Source organism: Gobio gobio (assembly GCF_949357685.1).
Source record: "Gobio gobio genome assembly, chromosome: 1".
In the NCBI taxonomy this organism is placed as follows: Eukaryota; Metazoa; Chordata; class Actinopteri; order Cypriniformes; family Gobionidae; genus Gobio; species Gobio gobio.
In genome coordinates this window covers 57,386,632-57,404,878 of record NC_137097.1, presented here as the reverse complement: position 1 = coordinate 57,404,878, position 18,247 = coordinate 57,386,632, and the positions used below count along the sequence as shown (strand labels likewise).

The window sequence follows — 18,247 nt, the reverse complement described above, 5'->3', positions numbered from 1 at the left end:
GCACTCTACTAGCCTAAATAATCAAGGCAGCTAGGAGTGTTAGAGTAGGACGATGGCTATCCAGAAGTAGAAATAAGCAATGCCGCTCTAACAGTGCTTGACAGATTGAAACACGTACAATTCATTTTAAGGGTGTGGAAAGAGCCAAATCAGTTTCAAATAAAGCAGTATTTTTAAAAGCACATCTATCTATCCCATCCGTCTAAAATTATTTAGATGTTCTAAGGTTGGCATGAGCACAACAAGATGTATCTGTCAGGGTTCTGTCACATTGGTCTGTTTATTCTTGGTTTTGTGACAGAACCCTGACACTCCTGTATTGGTCTTGTGTTGTGTAGCACGCGGCTGGTGTGGCTTGTGATTCTGTTTACTGGCCATGTGCCCATGTGTTTTTGGCATGTTTGGTGTGAGCATATGGCTTGTCATGTACAGGTGCTGGCCATATAATTAGAATATCATCAAAAAGTTGATTTATTTCACTAATTCCATTCAAAAAGTGAAACTTGTATATTATATTCATTCATTACACACAGACTGATATATTTCAAATGTTAATTTCTTTTAATTTTGATGATTATAACTGACAACTAAGGAAAATCCCAAATTCAGTATCTCAGAAAATTACAATATTGTGAAATGGTAAAATATTGAAGAGACCTGGTGCCACACTCTAATCAGCTAATTAACTCAAAACACCAGCAAAGAACTTTAAATGGTCTCTCAGGCCTAGTCCACAAGTACATGGGTATTTTTATAAGGGTTTTAAAAAAATCTCTGTCCACATGAAAATGCAAAACCACGCTATGATTGGCTGCCTGACTTCCACATGGGTCCCATCCATGGCACTGATGCACTGAGGAATGCCATGGGCTCAGAGAAACCCTTCTACAAGTTCCTTTACTGGACTCAGTGACAGGTAACTGTATACACAGGGGCAAGGCCCAAGTGGACTGTAATAGCTTCACACACTTGTCACTTTGTATTATTGAATCATGGCGCCTCTGTTCTGCAATACAATGAGATAACTGCGCATGTATCTGTTTACATGTGATAAGCGCTGTTAGCAGAGTTATTGAAAGGTACGTCCGCCATTGCATTGACTCGACTCATGTAGCTAAATAATAGAGATAACGGCGCACAACCTGAAGTCTAACAAAGGAGAGAACGGCACACACTTCGACTTAACAAGGCGAAATCTCCGGTTTCACCGTCCACACGACAACGCTGTAACCGGAGTATCTCAAAATCTTCACCCTGGCCGGAGTTTTCAAAAAAGTCCGGTTTCAGTAACCGGATACTGCGTTTGCATGTGGACGAAGGAGGGCAAGACACAAAAGGTCATTGCAAAAGGAGCTGGCTGTTCACAGAGCTCTGTGTCCAAGCACATTAATAGAGAGGCGAAGGGAAGGAAAAGATGTGGTAGAAAAAAGTGTACAAGCAATAGGGATAACCGCACCCTGGAGAGGATTGTGAAACAAAACCCATTAAAAAATGTGGTGGAGATTCACAAAGAGTGGACTGCAGCTGGAGTCAGTGCTTCAAGAACCACTACGCACAGACGTATACAAGACATGGGTTTCAGCTGTCGCATTCCTTGTGTCAAGCCACTCTTGAACAACAGACAGCATCAGAAGCGTCTCACCTGGGCTAAAGACAAAAAGGACTGGACTGCTACGGAGTGGTCCAAAGTTATGTTCTCTGATGAAATTATTTCCTTTGGAAATCAGGGTCCCAGAGTTTGGAGGAAGAGAGGAGAGGCACACAATCCATGTTGCTTGAGGTCCAGTGTAAAGTTTCCACAGTCAGTGATGGTTTGAGGTGCCATGTCATCTGCTGGTGTTGGTCCACTGTGTTTTCTGAGGTCCAAGGTCAACGCAGCCGTATACTAGGAAGTTTTAGAGCACTTCATGCTTCCTGCTGCTGACCAACTTTATGGAGATGCAGATTTCATTTTCCAACAGGACTTGAAACCTGCACACAGTGCTTAAGCAACCAGTACCTGGTTTAAGGAGCATGGTATCTCTGTTCTTAATTGGCCAGCAAACTCGCCTGACCTTAACCCCATAGAAAATCTATGGGGTATTGTGAAGAGGAAGATGCGATATGCCAGACCCAACAATGCAGAAGAGCTGAAGGCCACTATCAGAGCAACCTGGGCTCTCATAACACCTGAGCAGTGCCACAGACTGATCGACTCCATGCCTCGCGGCATTGCTGCAGTAATTCAGGCAAAAGGAGCCCCAACTAAGTATTGAGTGCTGTACATGCTCATACTTTTCATGTTCATACTTTTCAGTTGGCCAAGATTTCAAAAAAATCCTTTCTTTGTATTGGTCTTAAGTAATATTCTAATTTTCTGAGATACTGAATTTGGGATTTTCCTTAGTTGTCAGTTATAATCATCCAAATGAAAAGAAATAAACATTTGAAATATATCAGTCTGTGTGTAATGAATGAATATAATATACAAGTTTCACTTTTTGAATGGAATTAGTGAAATAAATCAACTTTTTGATGATATTCTAATTATATGACCAGCACCTGTAGGTTTCCTTTGTGCCATGTGCTCTCCTGTCTATTGTCTAACCCCGCCCATCTTGTTTCCTGATTATTGGTTCATTTGCCCCACGTCTTCCCTCATTACCCTCTTTTGTTGGCTCCCTATTTATATGTGTGTGCATTATTGTCGTTGTTACCTGTCGTATGTGCTTCATTTTTCCCTGCTCCTTGAGTCAAGTTCAAGTCAAGTCTTGTTTTTTTTTTCCCCTCTGGGTTGTTTCTGTTTAATTTTATTATTATTATTAAAAGCCCATTTCCCCTGCAATTGAGTCCTCGCTCCTTTCATCCCCCAAACCTGACTGTATCAACTGAAGATAGAAATGGTTGTTTTTGTGTCCCAAACAGGATTTAGACAATAACAGAACAAAAGAAAGAAGTGAGGAAGAGGAGATAAAAAGACACACTTTTAAAGGTGCTTTTCAAAGCACCAAACAGGAAGATGTCAACTTTGCAGGTCGCCCCTGAGAACACTAAAACTTTAGACCAAAACCATTGTAAATCCAGACAAGAGTCTTACCATAGATATAAAAAGCACCCCAGAGCTTCCTCACTGGGCTATTTTCACCGGTCCGTTTTACTTTGTAAAGCTTCTAAGCTTTTAGCAATTATCTGAGAAGATCAGAATAAAACTCAGGTGGAGACCTCAGTAAGCCCTTGCTCTTGTTTTACAAAAAAAGTCATGGAGCAGTCTTCCAGCTGTTACAGCCCAAGGAGTGTGTTAAATACAACTGTTGGCACTATACGGGGAAAAAAGCACTTTAAGAAAACAACACATTTTCCCCAACCGACGACAGCATCATGCGCCATTGAGAGCCCCGGAGCAGGGTCATTGCAGGATGTAAGTGAAAACTCAATACTCATTGCATCAGCACACTACAAATGAATCACAGCAGAGAGGAGCGCATAGGACACAGAGCTGCGCTCAAGTCAAAAATCACAGACAGTGCCACAGGGAAGCACTGTGACTCACCACATCTGAAATACATGATCGAAACGGTATAATTACGGAGTATTGTTGTGTTCAATACACAATCATAGGAAGAATCAAAATGAGGTCAATATTTACCAGCATTACAGAGCAGAGGCTGTCCTCTCTCACGCTGGATGTGAATAAACTTTTCAAAGACTTGAAGCTGACTTCAAATTGTATTCCTCCATTCTGGCTGTAGATGATGGTGGAATAAACCAAAGAAAATGAATAATTTTACCATATTGGTTACTGGATGATATTAGAGCTTTTAATGCATCCATATATGCAGATATTGGATATTTTATTTTACATTTTTCCAACTGAACATTTTAAGGTTGTGATACCTAAATTCACTTGTTTTATTGGCATAAAATTAAAATCATTTTCAGCTTATCTATATTGGTCAGAATTTTTATATTGCTGGACTACCCCTAGTTATAAATGTTCAATCAAAATTGCTCAGGAAAACTAGGAAGTAACAACTTTTTTTTTTCCAGGCAACGAATTTACATCATTTGTCTAAGAGCTTGATTGGGTTTGCAGAGTGTAATTTTAATTTCACATGTAAATGAGGATGTCAGGACGGACACGGACTGGTGAATGTTGAGTCAACGCTGTCATTCGCTATGAAGTGCATCACACAGTGTGACAAAGGATAGTTGATGTCGCACAGTCTGCCTTGGCTTTTACCCAACAGTAAAATTGTTCTCATATTGCCTGTAATTTCAGGAAAGTGTAAAAGTGACAGGAAATGACAGGTTGATGACTGGGTGCAAGCGGGAGTCAAACTTGGGTCACCTGCATATAATCACCACTATGCAACATGTTTGAGCATATGTCCCAGGATAAAGAAAACTGAAACATTAACATGTAATTTTATAAGCTGCAAAAAAATACAAATAATAATAAGAGAATTGTCTCAGAACCTTAAAAGTCTTCCCTGCAGTTTTCTGTCAAAATAAAAGCTTGAGAGTTTAACTCAATTGAAAATAGGAAGACATAAGTATTGCAATTCTACTAGTGTAAAGTAAAATAATTGGTTGACATTTTCTTCATTTCGATTCCATCCTCTGTAAGGGATAGCATCATGTTTGTGCAAAGAAAGCACTGAATGAATACGAAGAAAGTAAGTCTTGATCCACGCTTGTGGTATCACCACGAGTGTTAGTGCTAGTCTACCATACATTAGCTCTGAATCAGCCCACATGCAGGGCATAAGGGACATACAGACACAATACACACAATATGCTGATCACAGTCGGCTCTGCGTGTGAAGAATTTCATCAGGTCATCATGCCAAACCAGACTCACTCTTGCTTTTGATATCTGCTGCCTACACATGAAGCACTTATCTTTAAAATGGAGGCTGTCTTCAAAGTAAAACAGCATGCTCAGCCATTTGATGTCCTGGCTCTCAGTGTGTGATAACATGGCCAGCGGTGGACAGAGGGTCATCGTGACAATACAGCAAGGGCAATTCAGTAATATAGACAGGATGTACACCTGACTCGTGTGATAATATGTTTACTCTCTCTTTCTCTCTCTGAAGATACATAAAGAGAAGCATGAATCTCTACAGCTTGACTATACGACTTATATTGCCACTGTAATAATGTTAGTTTACCAATTTACCGGTACAATCAAAATGTGAATACGCAGACAACCACCCCAGACGGTAAAACAGAAAGCCACATGATGAATTGTTCATTGCAAGAGGCCTGTCCAATAAAACATAGCAAACTCATACACAGGCAATACCCACAGGGTCATACACAAAGACAAAACACCATCAAGGTAACACATGACACTAAAATAATGCAAACATTTACCAACTATTTGAAAATGTAACAAAATACTTCAAGGTACATTACTGGTAACAAAAATAAGAAAGAAAAAATATTGTATTATCATATAAAAATTTAATCTTTGTGATGTGTCACGCAGGAACATGAATGTCCTTTTGCCGTTTTTTTATTGTAAATTAAAGGTGCACTATGTAAAAAATGTTCAGTAAAATATCCAAAAACCACTAGGCCAGTGTTATATATTTTGTTCATTTGAGTACTTACAATATCCCAAATGTTTCCAACTATTTGTAAATCGTGAGAAATTGCTATTTTAACCAAGGAATTCCTGGTTTTATTTTGCAGAAACGCTTTACTCTCACTGCAGTGCAACAAGTGTCATAGCAGCTACCGAGTGAACGCACAGAGTAACGTCATAACATCATTTTCAACACACTCAGATGTATCTAATATGATAAACAGAGCTGCGTTACCTCATACTCATGACCAGAAAAGCCGAAGTGGCGCCGGCGACTGTGGCATAATAAAAGTCCTGCTGCTTGTGAGGCGTGTGTTCCACTCTTCTTATTAACAATCGTTCCAGCGGCCTTGCTCAGCTCCACAACACTCTGTCCTGCTCTGCTTCATACTACAGTAACGTTAATAATCGCATCCATGAACATGATTTCTGCCTCAGTCCTAACCCGATTCTTTTCCACCGGCTGTGAGGTGAAGACCACATGTGCCAAGATTCTGCGCTCAAACATGGCATCATCAAACTTCGCCTTTGTTTTGAATAGGCGCCCTCTAGTGGGCGGAAAAGTTACATAGTGCAGCTTTAAATGGAAACTCAGCTTTTATTGCAAAAATACTGTCCATAACTTTTGACAGTAAAATGACATGCAATGTTCAACCATTTGTTTTCAATGGTTATGATAACTTACAGCTACTTGATAACACCACAATAATTAAATTAATTAAAATATCGATATTTGGTGCCAGCGTATCGATTCTCATAACGCACGGAGAAGGACGATATATTGCCCTATCGATATTTTGTCCCACCCCCCACCCCCCTTATAATGTCTCTCTCTCCTAAGCAGAAAGTAAAATGCTCCTAAGCATTTTAGCAAATTGGTTTGTTCTGACAGTTCATTTCAACATAAGGTTCGGAAAAAAATATTCACAGATTCTGAGCCAGAAAGTCCCTGCATGGCATTTTACATATTTAAAAAAAAAAACCAGAGGTTTATTACCAGTTATTTTCAACTTAGTTATGTAAATTAAAATGTGCCATTAGTTGTATTTATAGTAAAATATCTGATATGTAAAATGAAAGCTTCCACCTTAAATGAGTTCCACACAGTTTTTATATGAGAAACTGCTACATATCGCAAATGAATATGCAAATATTCCATGAATATGCAAATAAGCCCAGTCTCCACTCACTCACACAAACTCAGAGATGCACTTGGTGAACTTTTACTCAAGTTACTGTGGTAAACGCTGCACAAAGATATCGCTCTTTACAATGTCAAAACACAAAGGTAATTCATATTATTAGCCTTTTGCTTGACTACATTATCAAACAGATAATGTGTTGCTAATATTACACAAACCATGTTCCCATTCGCCATCTCAGTCTGCCTTCTAAAAAGCAGTATCGTTAGAAACGCTTTGAACAACTTAGAACATCTGTAAAGAAAGGTATATAGTTCATCATAACATCTTAATATACATCATATACATAATTCGCCCATTATATTGCTAAAAATAGACGATTTTTCATATCAACAGACAAATATACCAGGATAACCTGGCTTCTCTTGAGACTCCCCTGCTTCAGAGCGGTATGATATGCTAAAGCCCGCCCCCATGTTGACAGGATTGGTTACAAGGTAGTTTGTGATGTCAGAAACACCGTCAATTTGAAGTCTTTGGTTCACTGCAGTTTTAAGGAGAACATACTCAGCAATGGTGTTGACTTCTGAATTTGCACATGGTTTGTCTTAAAGCATATTAAAAACACCACATAGACATATAAACAACATTGAAAACTGGATTTTCACCACAGGGGGACATTAACTGTAACAGCACTATTTAACCAGGCGGTACAAAAGCAAGAACACTATAATGCCTGTCTGCTGCAAACACAGAATGAAAACAAGAAGAGACAGCACAAAGCAACAGAAAGCAAGCAGTGTGTGTGCGAGTGCGAGTTTGTTTATAATGGTCTTGTGTGTGTTCCGAAGCACTGAGAGCACACGTGTTGCGACTGAGGGGAGGATAAACAGACCTCATCCCCTGAGGAGAATAGCAGCACTCCAACTGAGTATCACACCAGCTATCAACCCTCATCATCTCAGCCCTCAGTGTTCTTCACACACAGCTGCGGCCAGCATTTACATCTCCATGCCACTACACACCACTAAAACCATTTTTACCAGTCAGAGAATATTCTAGTGTCCCGGTGTCCGTGAGATATTTAGAGCAACAACTAGTCGATTACATTCCTGATGTGTAAAAGCAAATGGCTCTGTCTCTGGACCATTTCTTGTTGTCGCAGGCATTCTGCTGACAGCTTCAATTTGTAATCAGCAAGTAATGCTTTCAAAGGTACTTTGAGACAGTTTTGTTTGTGTCTTTTGTGGCTAAAAATGCATTGTGCGGAGCTCAGTGAAAAAAATGTGGCCGAAGGATCAAGGGAGATGCTGATAATAGCTACATAAAAATATTGTTTTATTCCGGAATCATTAGCAGGCTGCATGTAAACAAGAGAACGAGATGCGAGCCGTCAGTGAATCTCGTGAGGGTTCACATGAGGACCACTATTCACAGGGCATGCTCCAGTGGCTATTTATAACGTTGCTGCCATTGAAGAAGGTCTCTGATCAGTGGCTTATGAGATTCTGTTACAGATAAGGCCCTTTCACATCGGTAAAGGTAAAAAAAAAAGTAACAAAAAAGCGAAGCGGAAAAAGCTAATATTTCGCGTGCGAATAGTTCGTGTCAAAACCATTCACATCAGCCGCGACGCGAATTTGCAACGTCTGTGACGTTTCAGAACTCCAACATTCCAAAACATTCACTGCGACAACTGAGAAAACACGGACACTTCCTCATTCAGTGAAGACTAGATTTAAATTTTATTTAACCCTCTGGGATACTTCATCAAAAATGACCCGAAGCGTTTTATTAAAAAAAATTTAAAATAGTAGCTTCATCGGAATGGTCCGAAACTTGGTGACTTTATTGGTACTTGGTATATGAACACCCAAAAGAATTGGGTGAATCTCTAAAACATCAAGAGTGCAAAACAGACAAAAACACACACACACAAAAACACAATTACCTTTTGGAATGGTGCGCGTTCATTTGTGTGTGCGTGTGTTTTTGTGTGTATAAGTGTGTGTGTGTTTTTTCGTCTGTTTTGCACTCTTGATGTTTTAGAGATTCACCCCTTCACTGTTGAGTCCTTTTTTTCTGCATCCTGGCTGATTTGTAGATTGTATGCACACAAAAAAACATTTTTGCCAATTTCCCATTCATTTGCTATGGGGGTCATTTTTGACCCGAAGGTCCTGAGTGTGACTATTTTTTTTACGACTACTTAGACTTTTCAAATCCTGTCCCCAATTTTTTTTGGGTGTTCATATACCAAGTACCAATAAAGTCAAAAAACTTTCAGACCATTCCGCTGAAGCTACGATTTTTTTTTAAAAATTATAAAATGCAGGATGCACTATAGTGGTAAAAATGTGCTATTGCGTGATAAAAATGCTCAATGTGTCCACCGGATGGCACCGATCTCATTAAAAAAATTGCTGTCATGAGGCCTAGGCTTGACCCTAAAATTAAATACAGCTTTAAAAAAAAAAATATATATATATATATATATATATATATATATATATATATATATATATATATATATATATATATATATATATATATATATATATATATATATATATATATATATATATATAAATAAACATTTTATTATATTCAATGGGGAAAAAATGGGTCATAATTATTGCATAAATATTAATTATAAATCATAAAATTATCTCAAAACACCAAAAGAGAAAAGAAAAAAAATTATTGAACAAAAATATATTTCATTGATTTTACTCAAAATTTTTTAATCTTAATCCCGCCCTCCGGGTCATTTTCGACCCGAAGGTCCTGAGTGTGGCCCATAAATGAAGTACCCCAGAGGGTTAAAAGACCGAAAAGAAGGTTTTGGGTGCACCCATTCTTAAAGAACAGAGAGCCTGAAGTAGAGTATGCTAATCTTGTACAGGAGCTAAAACTTTATCATGGCCGGTTCCGTACTTTCAAATGTCCGCGGGACAATTTGAGACAGCTCCTCCATAGACAGTGGCAGCACATCCGACGAGACAAACACACACTTCAGGAACCAGCTGTGTTTCCAGTTGAGTCACAATGTAAACAATTAAGTGCCAAAGTCGTACTGACGGAAACAAATTCACTTTCTATAGTCGCGGACACAATTAAGTTCTAACTCAAAAGGTTATGTTATCGCTGTCTGTAGTCGACAGAGACTTGAATGCACTCCACAGGAGCTGTAATCTCATGAGAAATGCGATACCTGGCAAAGGTTAATGTTGATTGAATAGCTAGTGACAATTACTGGACAATTAGTCATCCTTTGTTTCCTTGTATGTGATTGGTTGAAGCCTTTTCTGTCGCTGCGAGTGTGAAAAAAAAAACGACATTAAAGCGGAAAAAATAAATGTAGTTTTTCCGCCGCAGCACATTCGCGTTCGGTGTGGAAGCACTCATTACACAAACAGCTGATCGAAAAATAAAACTATTGCGCAAATTATTCGAATACATTGAGGACCTTGAGGGTGTTGTTTAGGTGGTAGACAGCGACAGTAGGTTTTGAGGCAGAGCCAAATGTCTTAAAATTTTGGGGAGAAATTCATGAAATATCTCAGAGTATTTTGGAAAGAGGCACATTCAATCTAAGGGATTCATCAGCCCGTCACATTCCATTAATATTACAAGAACAGAATCCCAGTCAAGGTGAAAACAGCAGCACCTTCAGAATGAAAGCTAGCTTTTCCAGCCGCACACAGTCGGAGAGTAGCTTAATGGAGCAGTGAAACTCTTCACACCACAGCTTAGCATCCAGAACTACACCATCAGCAAGAATCAATATCATTTCTTTAAAAACCTATGAAACAGCTCGACAACAAGGATAATCTTTAGAGCTAACAACACTGAGCCCGTAATGCTTTAGCCAACAGCAGCGAAACACACTTCTTTCCGAGTCTACTAAGCCCTAAAAGAAATACCTTGTGAAAGAAACATATTGCAGAGACTTACCGTTTTGAAGTCCTGGTGGCTGCACTCCTGGCCCTGGAAACGGCAGTAGAGCATCATCTCCTTCAGGTCATGGCCCACTCGTTCAGTGAACTCCCGCATGCTGAAGGCCTTCGGCCGGTAGTTAGTAAAGTTGGATTTCTCTGCAAGAAAGGCCAGCACATGGGGCTCGGCCAGGTGCGGCTCGGGGATCTGCAGGTGCACGTCCAGCAGGGCCAATAGTTCCCCGGCATGGTAGAGGTCATTCTGCGTGAGGCGCGTGAAGCGGTAGGCGTTCAAATTACAGACGGTGACGGCGGGGAAGACAAGGCTGCCAGAAACCACAGCATCCACACTGGTGACGTGGGGGTAGGAGAGGAAATAGGCTAGCCGTTCGGCACTCTCCAGAGCCAGCAGGACCAGGCTGGCCATCAAGGCCACGCTCCAGAGCAGACGGCGGGAAGTGGAGCGGTAAGAGGAGGAAGAGTAGGGGAAGATGAAGCGTAAACCGTGTAGGGTGCTTCGGTGGGCAAAGGACTGCCAAGACGAGGGGCCTCCCAGGCTTCCCATGCCTCCGCTCTCGGTCTCACGACTGGCCTCACTTCCACAGCCCTCCTTCAGGTCCATGGCTGACACGCACACACCTGCGGGTAGATCAGCACACAGTGATTGTCAGCTTAAGCTCAGGCACCTTCTGGCATCTGGCACTTCATTAGAGATTCACAGACACATCAACAATATATCATGAAATACAGTGCCTTGAAGTGGCGGAAATGCGGTAAGGCTTTATGAAAAAACATAAAACTGAATGTAGACACCAGTGAGAGAAAGTATTTATGTAACATGAACCCTACTGACCAAAGAAAGTGTGACAGTTTTAGACACAGACGAAAGAAGAACAACAGAAAGAAAAAGAAAGATAGGAAAGGAAGAAAGGAAAGTGAAGGAAAGAGAAAAAAAAGGATGGGAGGAAAGGAAGGAGAAAGAAAACAAAGAATGAGGAAAAGGAAGAAAAAATGTCAACACTAACACATATGCTCAAAAACAATTCAAGGTAGACACACCCCCTGAAACCATAGTCAAACTGTCTCCTGTCCAATCAGAGAAAGCGACACACACACACGGAGAGAAAGACAGGGTCCATTAAACACTAGTAGTCAGAGCTGCTCCTATAAATAAATATCAGGCTGGACCAAAGATCACACACACACACACATCACAGAGCACTGAAGGAAGAACAGATCTTGCTCCAGTTAAGCAGTGTGAGAGGGTGGCAATGGAGTGGAAGATGCTGCCCAAGGGTTTCCCTCCATCTGTCTCTCCACCCACTCCATCACTTCAGCCCCTCCAAATCCCAGGATCCTCCCTCTCTACACAATATCCCTCCTCCATTTCCTTATTTTACATCAGTCTCTCTCTCTCTCAAACTTTCTCCCACTTGTTTAAGACATGTTTTGAAAATACCCAGAGAAAATACAGTAAAGATTTCCAAAAGAGTTTGGCAATATTGTATTACTTACAGACAAAGCTAACTGAACCTAAATTGAAAAATATTACACAAGAGATTAAAAACTATCCCATCCCCCAATAAAACAAAGTCATGCACGTGTACACACATACACACACGGTCACTGGACATCCAATGGCAATTCTAAGCACCTCACGTGCAGCCTAACGACACAACATCCAGCCGTGCATGAGCGCGCGTGTGTGTGTGTCTGAGAGAGAGAGAGAGAGAGAGAGAGAGAGAGAGAGAGAGAGAGAGAGAGAGAGAGAGAGAGAGAGAGAGAGAGAGAGAGAGAGAGAGAGAGAGAGAGAGAGAGAGAGAGAGAGAGAGAGAGAGAGAGAGAGAGAGAGGCCGGAGACGATGTTGTCGTTGATCCCAAGTCGACGGAGTGTGTGAGCGCGATCTCCTCTCCCAGTCGCGCGCTTCCCGCGCTAGCCCAGCCAAATCATCACGCGACCGTCCTCTTCGCGACGTATCCAAGCAAAAGACAGCTGAGCCGGTACAGAGCTCCACGCACACATTTACATGTAAGAAAGCAAACTGATGAAGGGAGAGAGAGGGTCTCGTTCGCTCTTGCTCTTCGCGAGACACTGTGCAGTCTTCTCTCTCTCGCGCTCGCTTTTCTCTCCTCTCCTCCCGCGTGCGTTCATACTCCACTCCTCTCCGCTTAGAGCGTGATGGATGGACACAAGAAGCAGATTGTGGGTAAAGCTGGAACGGAGAGACTGGAAAGAATCAAATACGAAAAGGGGGAGAGGAGGGGAACACACAGAGTGAGAAAGAGAGAAAAGAGGGAGAGATGACAGATTGGCTACTGTATTTGGTGCCCGGCGGGCGACAATCATCACATATGAAAATGTGTAATAGAAACTGTGTGAGGCATCTTTAAGTTTAATGCTTGCGTATGCACAACATTCAAGGCGCAAACAGTTGAGGGAGGTGGGCTGAGAAAAGCAAGAAGATTGAAAGAGATAGACAAGAAAAAGAGAGATATACAAACAGGGATAGAGAGAGAGAGAGATGCTACAAGTGTGTGTCATAATGCAAGCAGACAGGACAAAAGAGAGGGAGAAAAAGTGCAGGGACTGTGAGATGAAAAATAAGATGACAGCAAGAGAAGAATTTGGAGGAAAGTAAGGATTTGCCAGAAGGGATAAAAATAAAATTTAAATAGATGAGAGCAGCTGGTGAAAATTTGATATATATAAAAAATATGTCATTCCTCCATCTCTGAGCGGGCTCCACAAGATCATTCTACAATACTTTTCGCATTTATTTCACCTTCCATTTCTCCTGACAGTCATGTAGTGCGACTCTTCGGAAATGGCGCCACGTTTTTCACGGCTCATCTGGTCGGAGACGCCGGGCCGCATCGAGACAGCAGAGCCTGAGGAACAGGGCGGCTACTTGAGCTCCCTTCACCTCTCATAAACCTCCCCAGATCAAGCAGACAAGAAAGAAAGAAGCTTGTTTTATCTTTCACAACAGACCGTAAACATCTTTCTCGTGTTTTTTTTTTTCTTTCTTTCTTTTTGGTTAGGTGAGGTGGAGAAAATGTTCCTCTCCATTTCATTGCCCTTGACACCCATTTCATTCTTCCTCTCTCTCCTTCATCAGTCTCTCTGCCGCACACTTTCATTCCCTCATTCCAGTTCCCTGATTTTCTCATCCGATTCAGCCCTGGGTACGCAGATGTGAGGAACAGAGAAGGGGAGCGAGCAAAGAGGTAATTTATGAACCTCTGCAAATACATTTACACAAAACGGGTGTACGGGACACACACACACACACAGCTCTGATTCTAAATGTGGAGAGCGTTTGGCACAGATCAATAGGTGAGGCTGGAACTTTATATTGGACCTCTGACAGCCTGTAATGACACATGCTCAGCTAAAGCCATTTGGAAGAGTAAAGGGCATACAAGACACACAGTCATGACCTGACAGAAATAAACATAGTGCCTGAAGCATCATGCCCATTCACCCGCGAATGAATATTAAATGCCACTTCCAAAAACAAATGATTGGCATCTTTGAAAAATGAACATGCACGGTTATAATATGTCAACAAAAAAGAAAAAGAAAAAGGTTCACATGACCATCTGAAAGTTTAGGGTTTGCAAGATTTTTTTAATCTTGAAAAATAAATCTCTGATGTTCACCAAGGCTGCATTTATTGGATAAAAATGCAGTAGCAACAGTAGTGAAATATTATAACAATAACTGTGTGATGCCAAAGAGGCCATTACTCCAGTATTCAGTGTCACATGATCCATCAGAAATCGTTCTACAGTCATGGCCAAAAGATGTATCAGTGACAAATTTGGTGTTTCATAAAGTTAGTATTATTTTTTTGCATGTTTCTATGGTATACTGGAGAAAACGTACACATTTCAACTGTGTTTTAAAGGCTTTAATTGGCCAAAACGTATACGCAAAGATTCAATATTTACAGTTTTGACCCTTCTTCTTCATAACCTCTGCCATTCACTGCATGCTGGATATAAGCTTCTGGCCCAAATCCTGACTGATGGTGATCCATTCTTGATTTTTTAGTGCTCGGAGTTGATCACAATTTGTGGGATTCTGCTTGTTCACTCGCCTTTTGAGGATTGTCTACTCGCCTTATGGGATTACGATCTGGGGAGCTGCCTGGCCACGGATCCAACATTTCAATTTAATGATCTCCGAGCCACTTCATTATTACTCTTGCCCTGCGAGATGGTGCTCCATCATGCTGGAAAATGCACGGATCGTCAACAAATTGCTCCTGGATCGCTGGGAGAAGTTGCTCTGCAGGACGTTTTGATATTCTTTATTCATGGCAATGTTTTGGGGCAGAAAAGTGAGAGAGCCCATTCCCTTAGATAAAAAGCAGTCGGAAAGCTTCACTGTTGGGACGACACAGGACTCATGGCAGCGCTCAATTTTCCACATGTCCCAAACATTCAGAAGGGGGCTTCGTCAGAAAATAACCAGTTTTCTACTGTCCAGAATTCCATTCTGTCCTTGATGTTTTTTTCTTGGAGTGAAGTGGCTTCTTTGCTGCCCTTCTTGACACCAGGCTGTTGTCCGAAATTCTTGGCCTCACTGTGTGTGCAGAAATTGCAGATGCACTCGCACCCACCTGCTGCCGATGTTGAGCAGCTCTGCACTGGTGGTGGTGACACTATTCTGTAGCCAACTCCTCAGGAGGAGACGGTCCTGGCGCTTGCTGAACACTGTGGGACGTCCGGGAGCCTTGTTCACTGCAGTTGAACCTCTTTCATTGAAGTTCTTGATAATCTGGTAAATGGTTCTTTCCGTAGCAATCTTCTTTGCTCAGTGAGGCCATTTTTGATGCATCTTTTTTTGGAAATGACCATTGCTAGCACACAAGTACACAATGATTGGAATCACCTTTTCACTCTTTTTATAGCAATCAGTCTGCTGCTCTTATAATCCAATCACAATGAGAGAGTGATTTCACCTGACTAGTACTCGTTCACACTTTCCCATGTGCGGAACATATGATTAATGAAATTATGTTAGCTGGTAATTGTATGCCAGGGCCAAAAAACAGTGAAAGTTGAGGTTTTGTGATAAAGTTGATGGCCAATGAAGCTTTTTGCAATGATTTAAAATGCATCTGATTACTCTGCACAATAATAGAATGTGATTCAACAACACAAAAACTGAAACTTTGTGAAACAATTTGTCTCACTGTCAAAACTTTTGGCTATGACTGTAATATGCTGACTTAGTGCTCAAGAAAGATTTCTTGTTTTAAACAACAGTTGTACTGCTTCATATTTTTGCGGGAAAACATTTATATTTTTGGAAATATAAATTATTTGAAATATAAATATTTTCTAACTATCAATAAAAATACTGCTGACCCCAAAATTCGAATGGTAGTGTATGTCTAAAAGTCGCACCTTACATAAATCATCTATTCAACCTCATGTCTCTCCAAATTTGTATTACCTTTTTTCTCTGTGGAATAAAAGCCCTTTTCCATTCAACAAAAATGTGTGAAGATCAACTGCAATTTTAGTTGGTTTATAAAAAGAAATTGGTAGGTCAGAATGTGAGTCCTCTTTCATGCAAAACATGTATAAGCATGTAGCTATACCACTTTAAATTGAAATATTTTCTTCCTCCGTTAATGTGATTTTTCGGCTAGTTCATTAAGTGCACCTAAACTGCCTCTAGTGCCTCTTCACAAAAAATAACACCAATGCCTACTGCCATATGGTCTAAAAAGTCAAAATGACAAAACATTAACTAAACTTTGCAATGTATCAGTCCTGTTATCCTGCCTGGATCGCTGAACATACAGGCTTCACTTAAAGGTGGCCTAGAATGAGTTGAAACAATATTTTAAATTGTTCTCCGATATCTACACAGAGGGTATGTGACCTATTTAAGGGCAAAAAAATTGTCCAGATATGGTTTTACATCTCCATTTACAACCGTAGAATGAAATGGTCTGTTTTTGCCTTATTTGGAAGGGTCATGAATATTAATGTAGAGTTCTGCTCCGATTGGCTGTTTCACTGCGTGGCTGATTTCAGTAGCTTCATTGACAGAAACACATCTATAATGTCCGGCATGACAATGGAGAGATTATGCATCCAACCTTATATGTTTGATCCTGTTTCTGACAAAGATGCAGATTTTGAGGAACAACCAATTGTTTTGAGATTGGAAATGGACGCTTCTGAGTGGTAAGTTTAGTCTTTATTTTCAGTAAGAACCTGCAAAACGTAACATCAGTACATGTGAACATTAACTTTACAGTTAACTCATAACATCAGCAGTCACAACTTTGTTTTTAGAAATATTTTAAAAATATTGTAATTATTGTAATGCGTCACCGTATGATTTTACAATGATAGCTTCTTCACTTTGAATCACAAACTCTAAACAGCGAACTGGGTAACATTAGCGCCTAAATATGTTGTTCGTACAGTACAGTAAAGTCAAGTTTTTTAACGAATTGACTAGATGCCTTGTCAAATGACTATCGTTTCAACTTAGATGGTGGAGGTGACGTTAGCTAGAAGGATCGAGTGAGCTATCTGTAAGCATCTAAACTAACGTAGTTAGCTCCTGAGTAATGTGTTGTTGATGAAATATAGGCTAAATTATAATTATATCCAACAAAAGGGATTGCCATATGTATCTACGGTTGTATTTTGTAGATTTATATGACAACACTGGCAGGAAATAATATTACATTTGTCATACTGTATGCTACTTGGAGTTTCCTATTGTTACTGTACTAGCATCTTGCGTTGGATCTAGACAACACAGGATATTATCGTTAATGTTGTCTCACTAAGAAACTTTCAATTTAATCAGAAATTGTTTAGACAGTCAATAAGTGGATAAAATCACTACTTACTGCTTGCGGGAATATAGTTTGAATTGCCGCTTTCCCGGAGCGAAGTCTGCTTGATACTGACCCAGCCAGGTTAGAAAAACTGTCCATGGTGAAATGGGCCGAGCAAACAAACAACTTTGAATTAAATTGTTGCGGTACCCGGTTATAGATAAACATCAACCATGCCTGTTGACAGTTTTGTTCTGTGGGAAGGGTATGAAAAGTCCTCACATCCCCTGCACAGCCTGGAACATAACATTTATTTCCATGAGCTGCCATTTTCGCTATCCTCACTTGACACTTGTTTATTCACAACACAATACCTGCCGAACTTCCGATGATTCAGCTGTGCAGTTCTGCCTGGCTTTGGACATGCAAATGTTGGGGGCGTACATATTAATGATCCCGACTGTTGCGTAACAGTCGGTGTTATGTTGAGATTCGCCTATTTTTCCGTGGTGTTTTTCACGCACGAGATTTACATATGAAGGAGGAAGCAATGGTGTTTGAGACTCACGGTATGTGATGTCCATGTACTGAACTCTTGTTATTTAACTATGCCACGGTTAATTCAATGTTTCATTCTAGGGCACCTTTAAGTTTATTTAGGAGATAATAAGGATGCACTGATTCTGGCTGGTGCTGAAAAGCCAATTATTTTCATGTTATTGCTGATGCATGGCACATATTAAAAATGTATTAAATATAACAGATCTTTGGCTGTGC

General features: G+C 40.5%; 1 protein-coding gene across 1 annotated transcript in view; it reads right to left on the bottom strand.

Annotated features, from left to right (window-relative positions):
* The window catches only part of asic2 (acid-sensing (proton-gated) ion channel 2), a 463,522-nt gene extending 451,839 nt beyond the window's left edge, over positions 1–11,683 (bottom strand). The window contains exon 1 of the mRNA XM_079828722.1: positions 10,672–11,683. Within this exon, the coding sequence (XP_079684848.1) occupies positions 10,672–11,274 (603 nt within the window). The 5' untranslated portion in view covers positions 11,275–11,683. The remainder of the gene's footprint in view (positions 1–10,671) is intronic.
* Between the last annotated feature and the right edge of the window lie 6,564 nt (positions 11,684–18,247).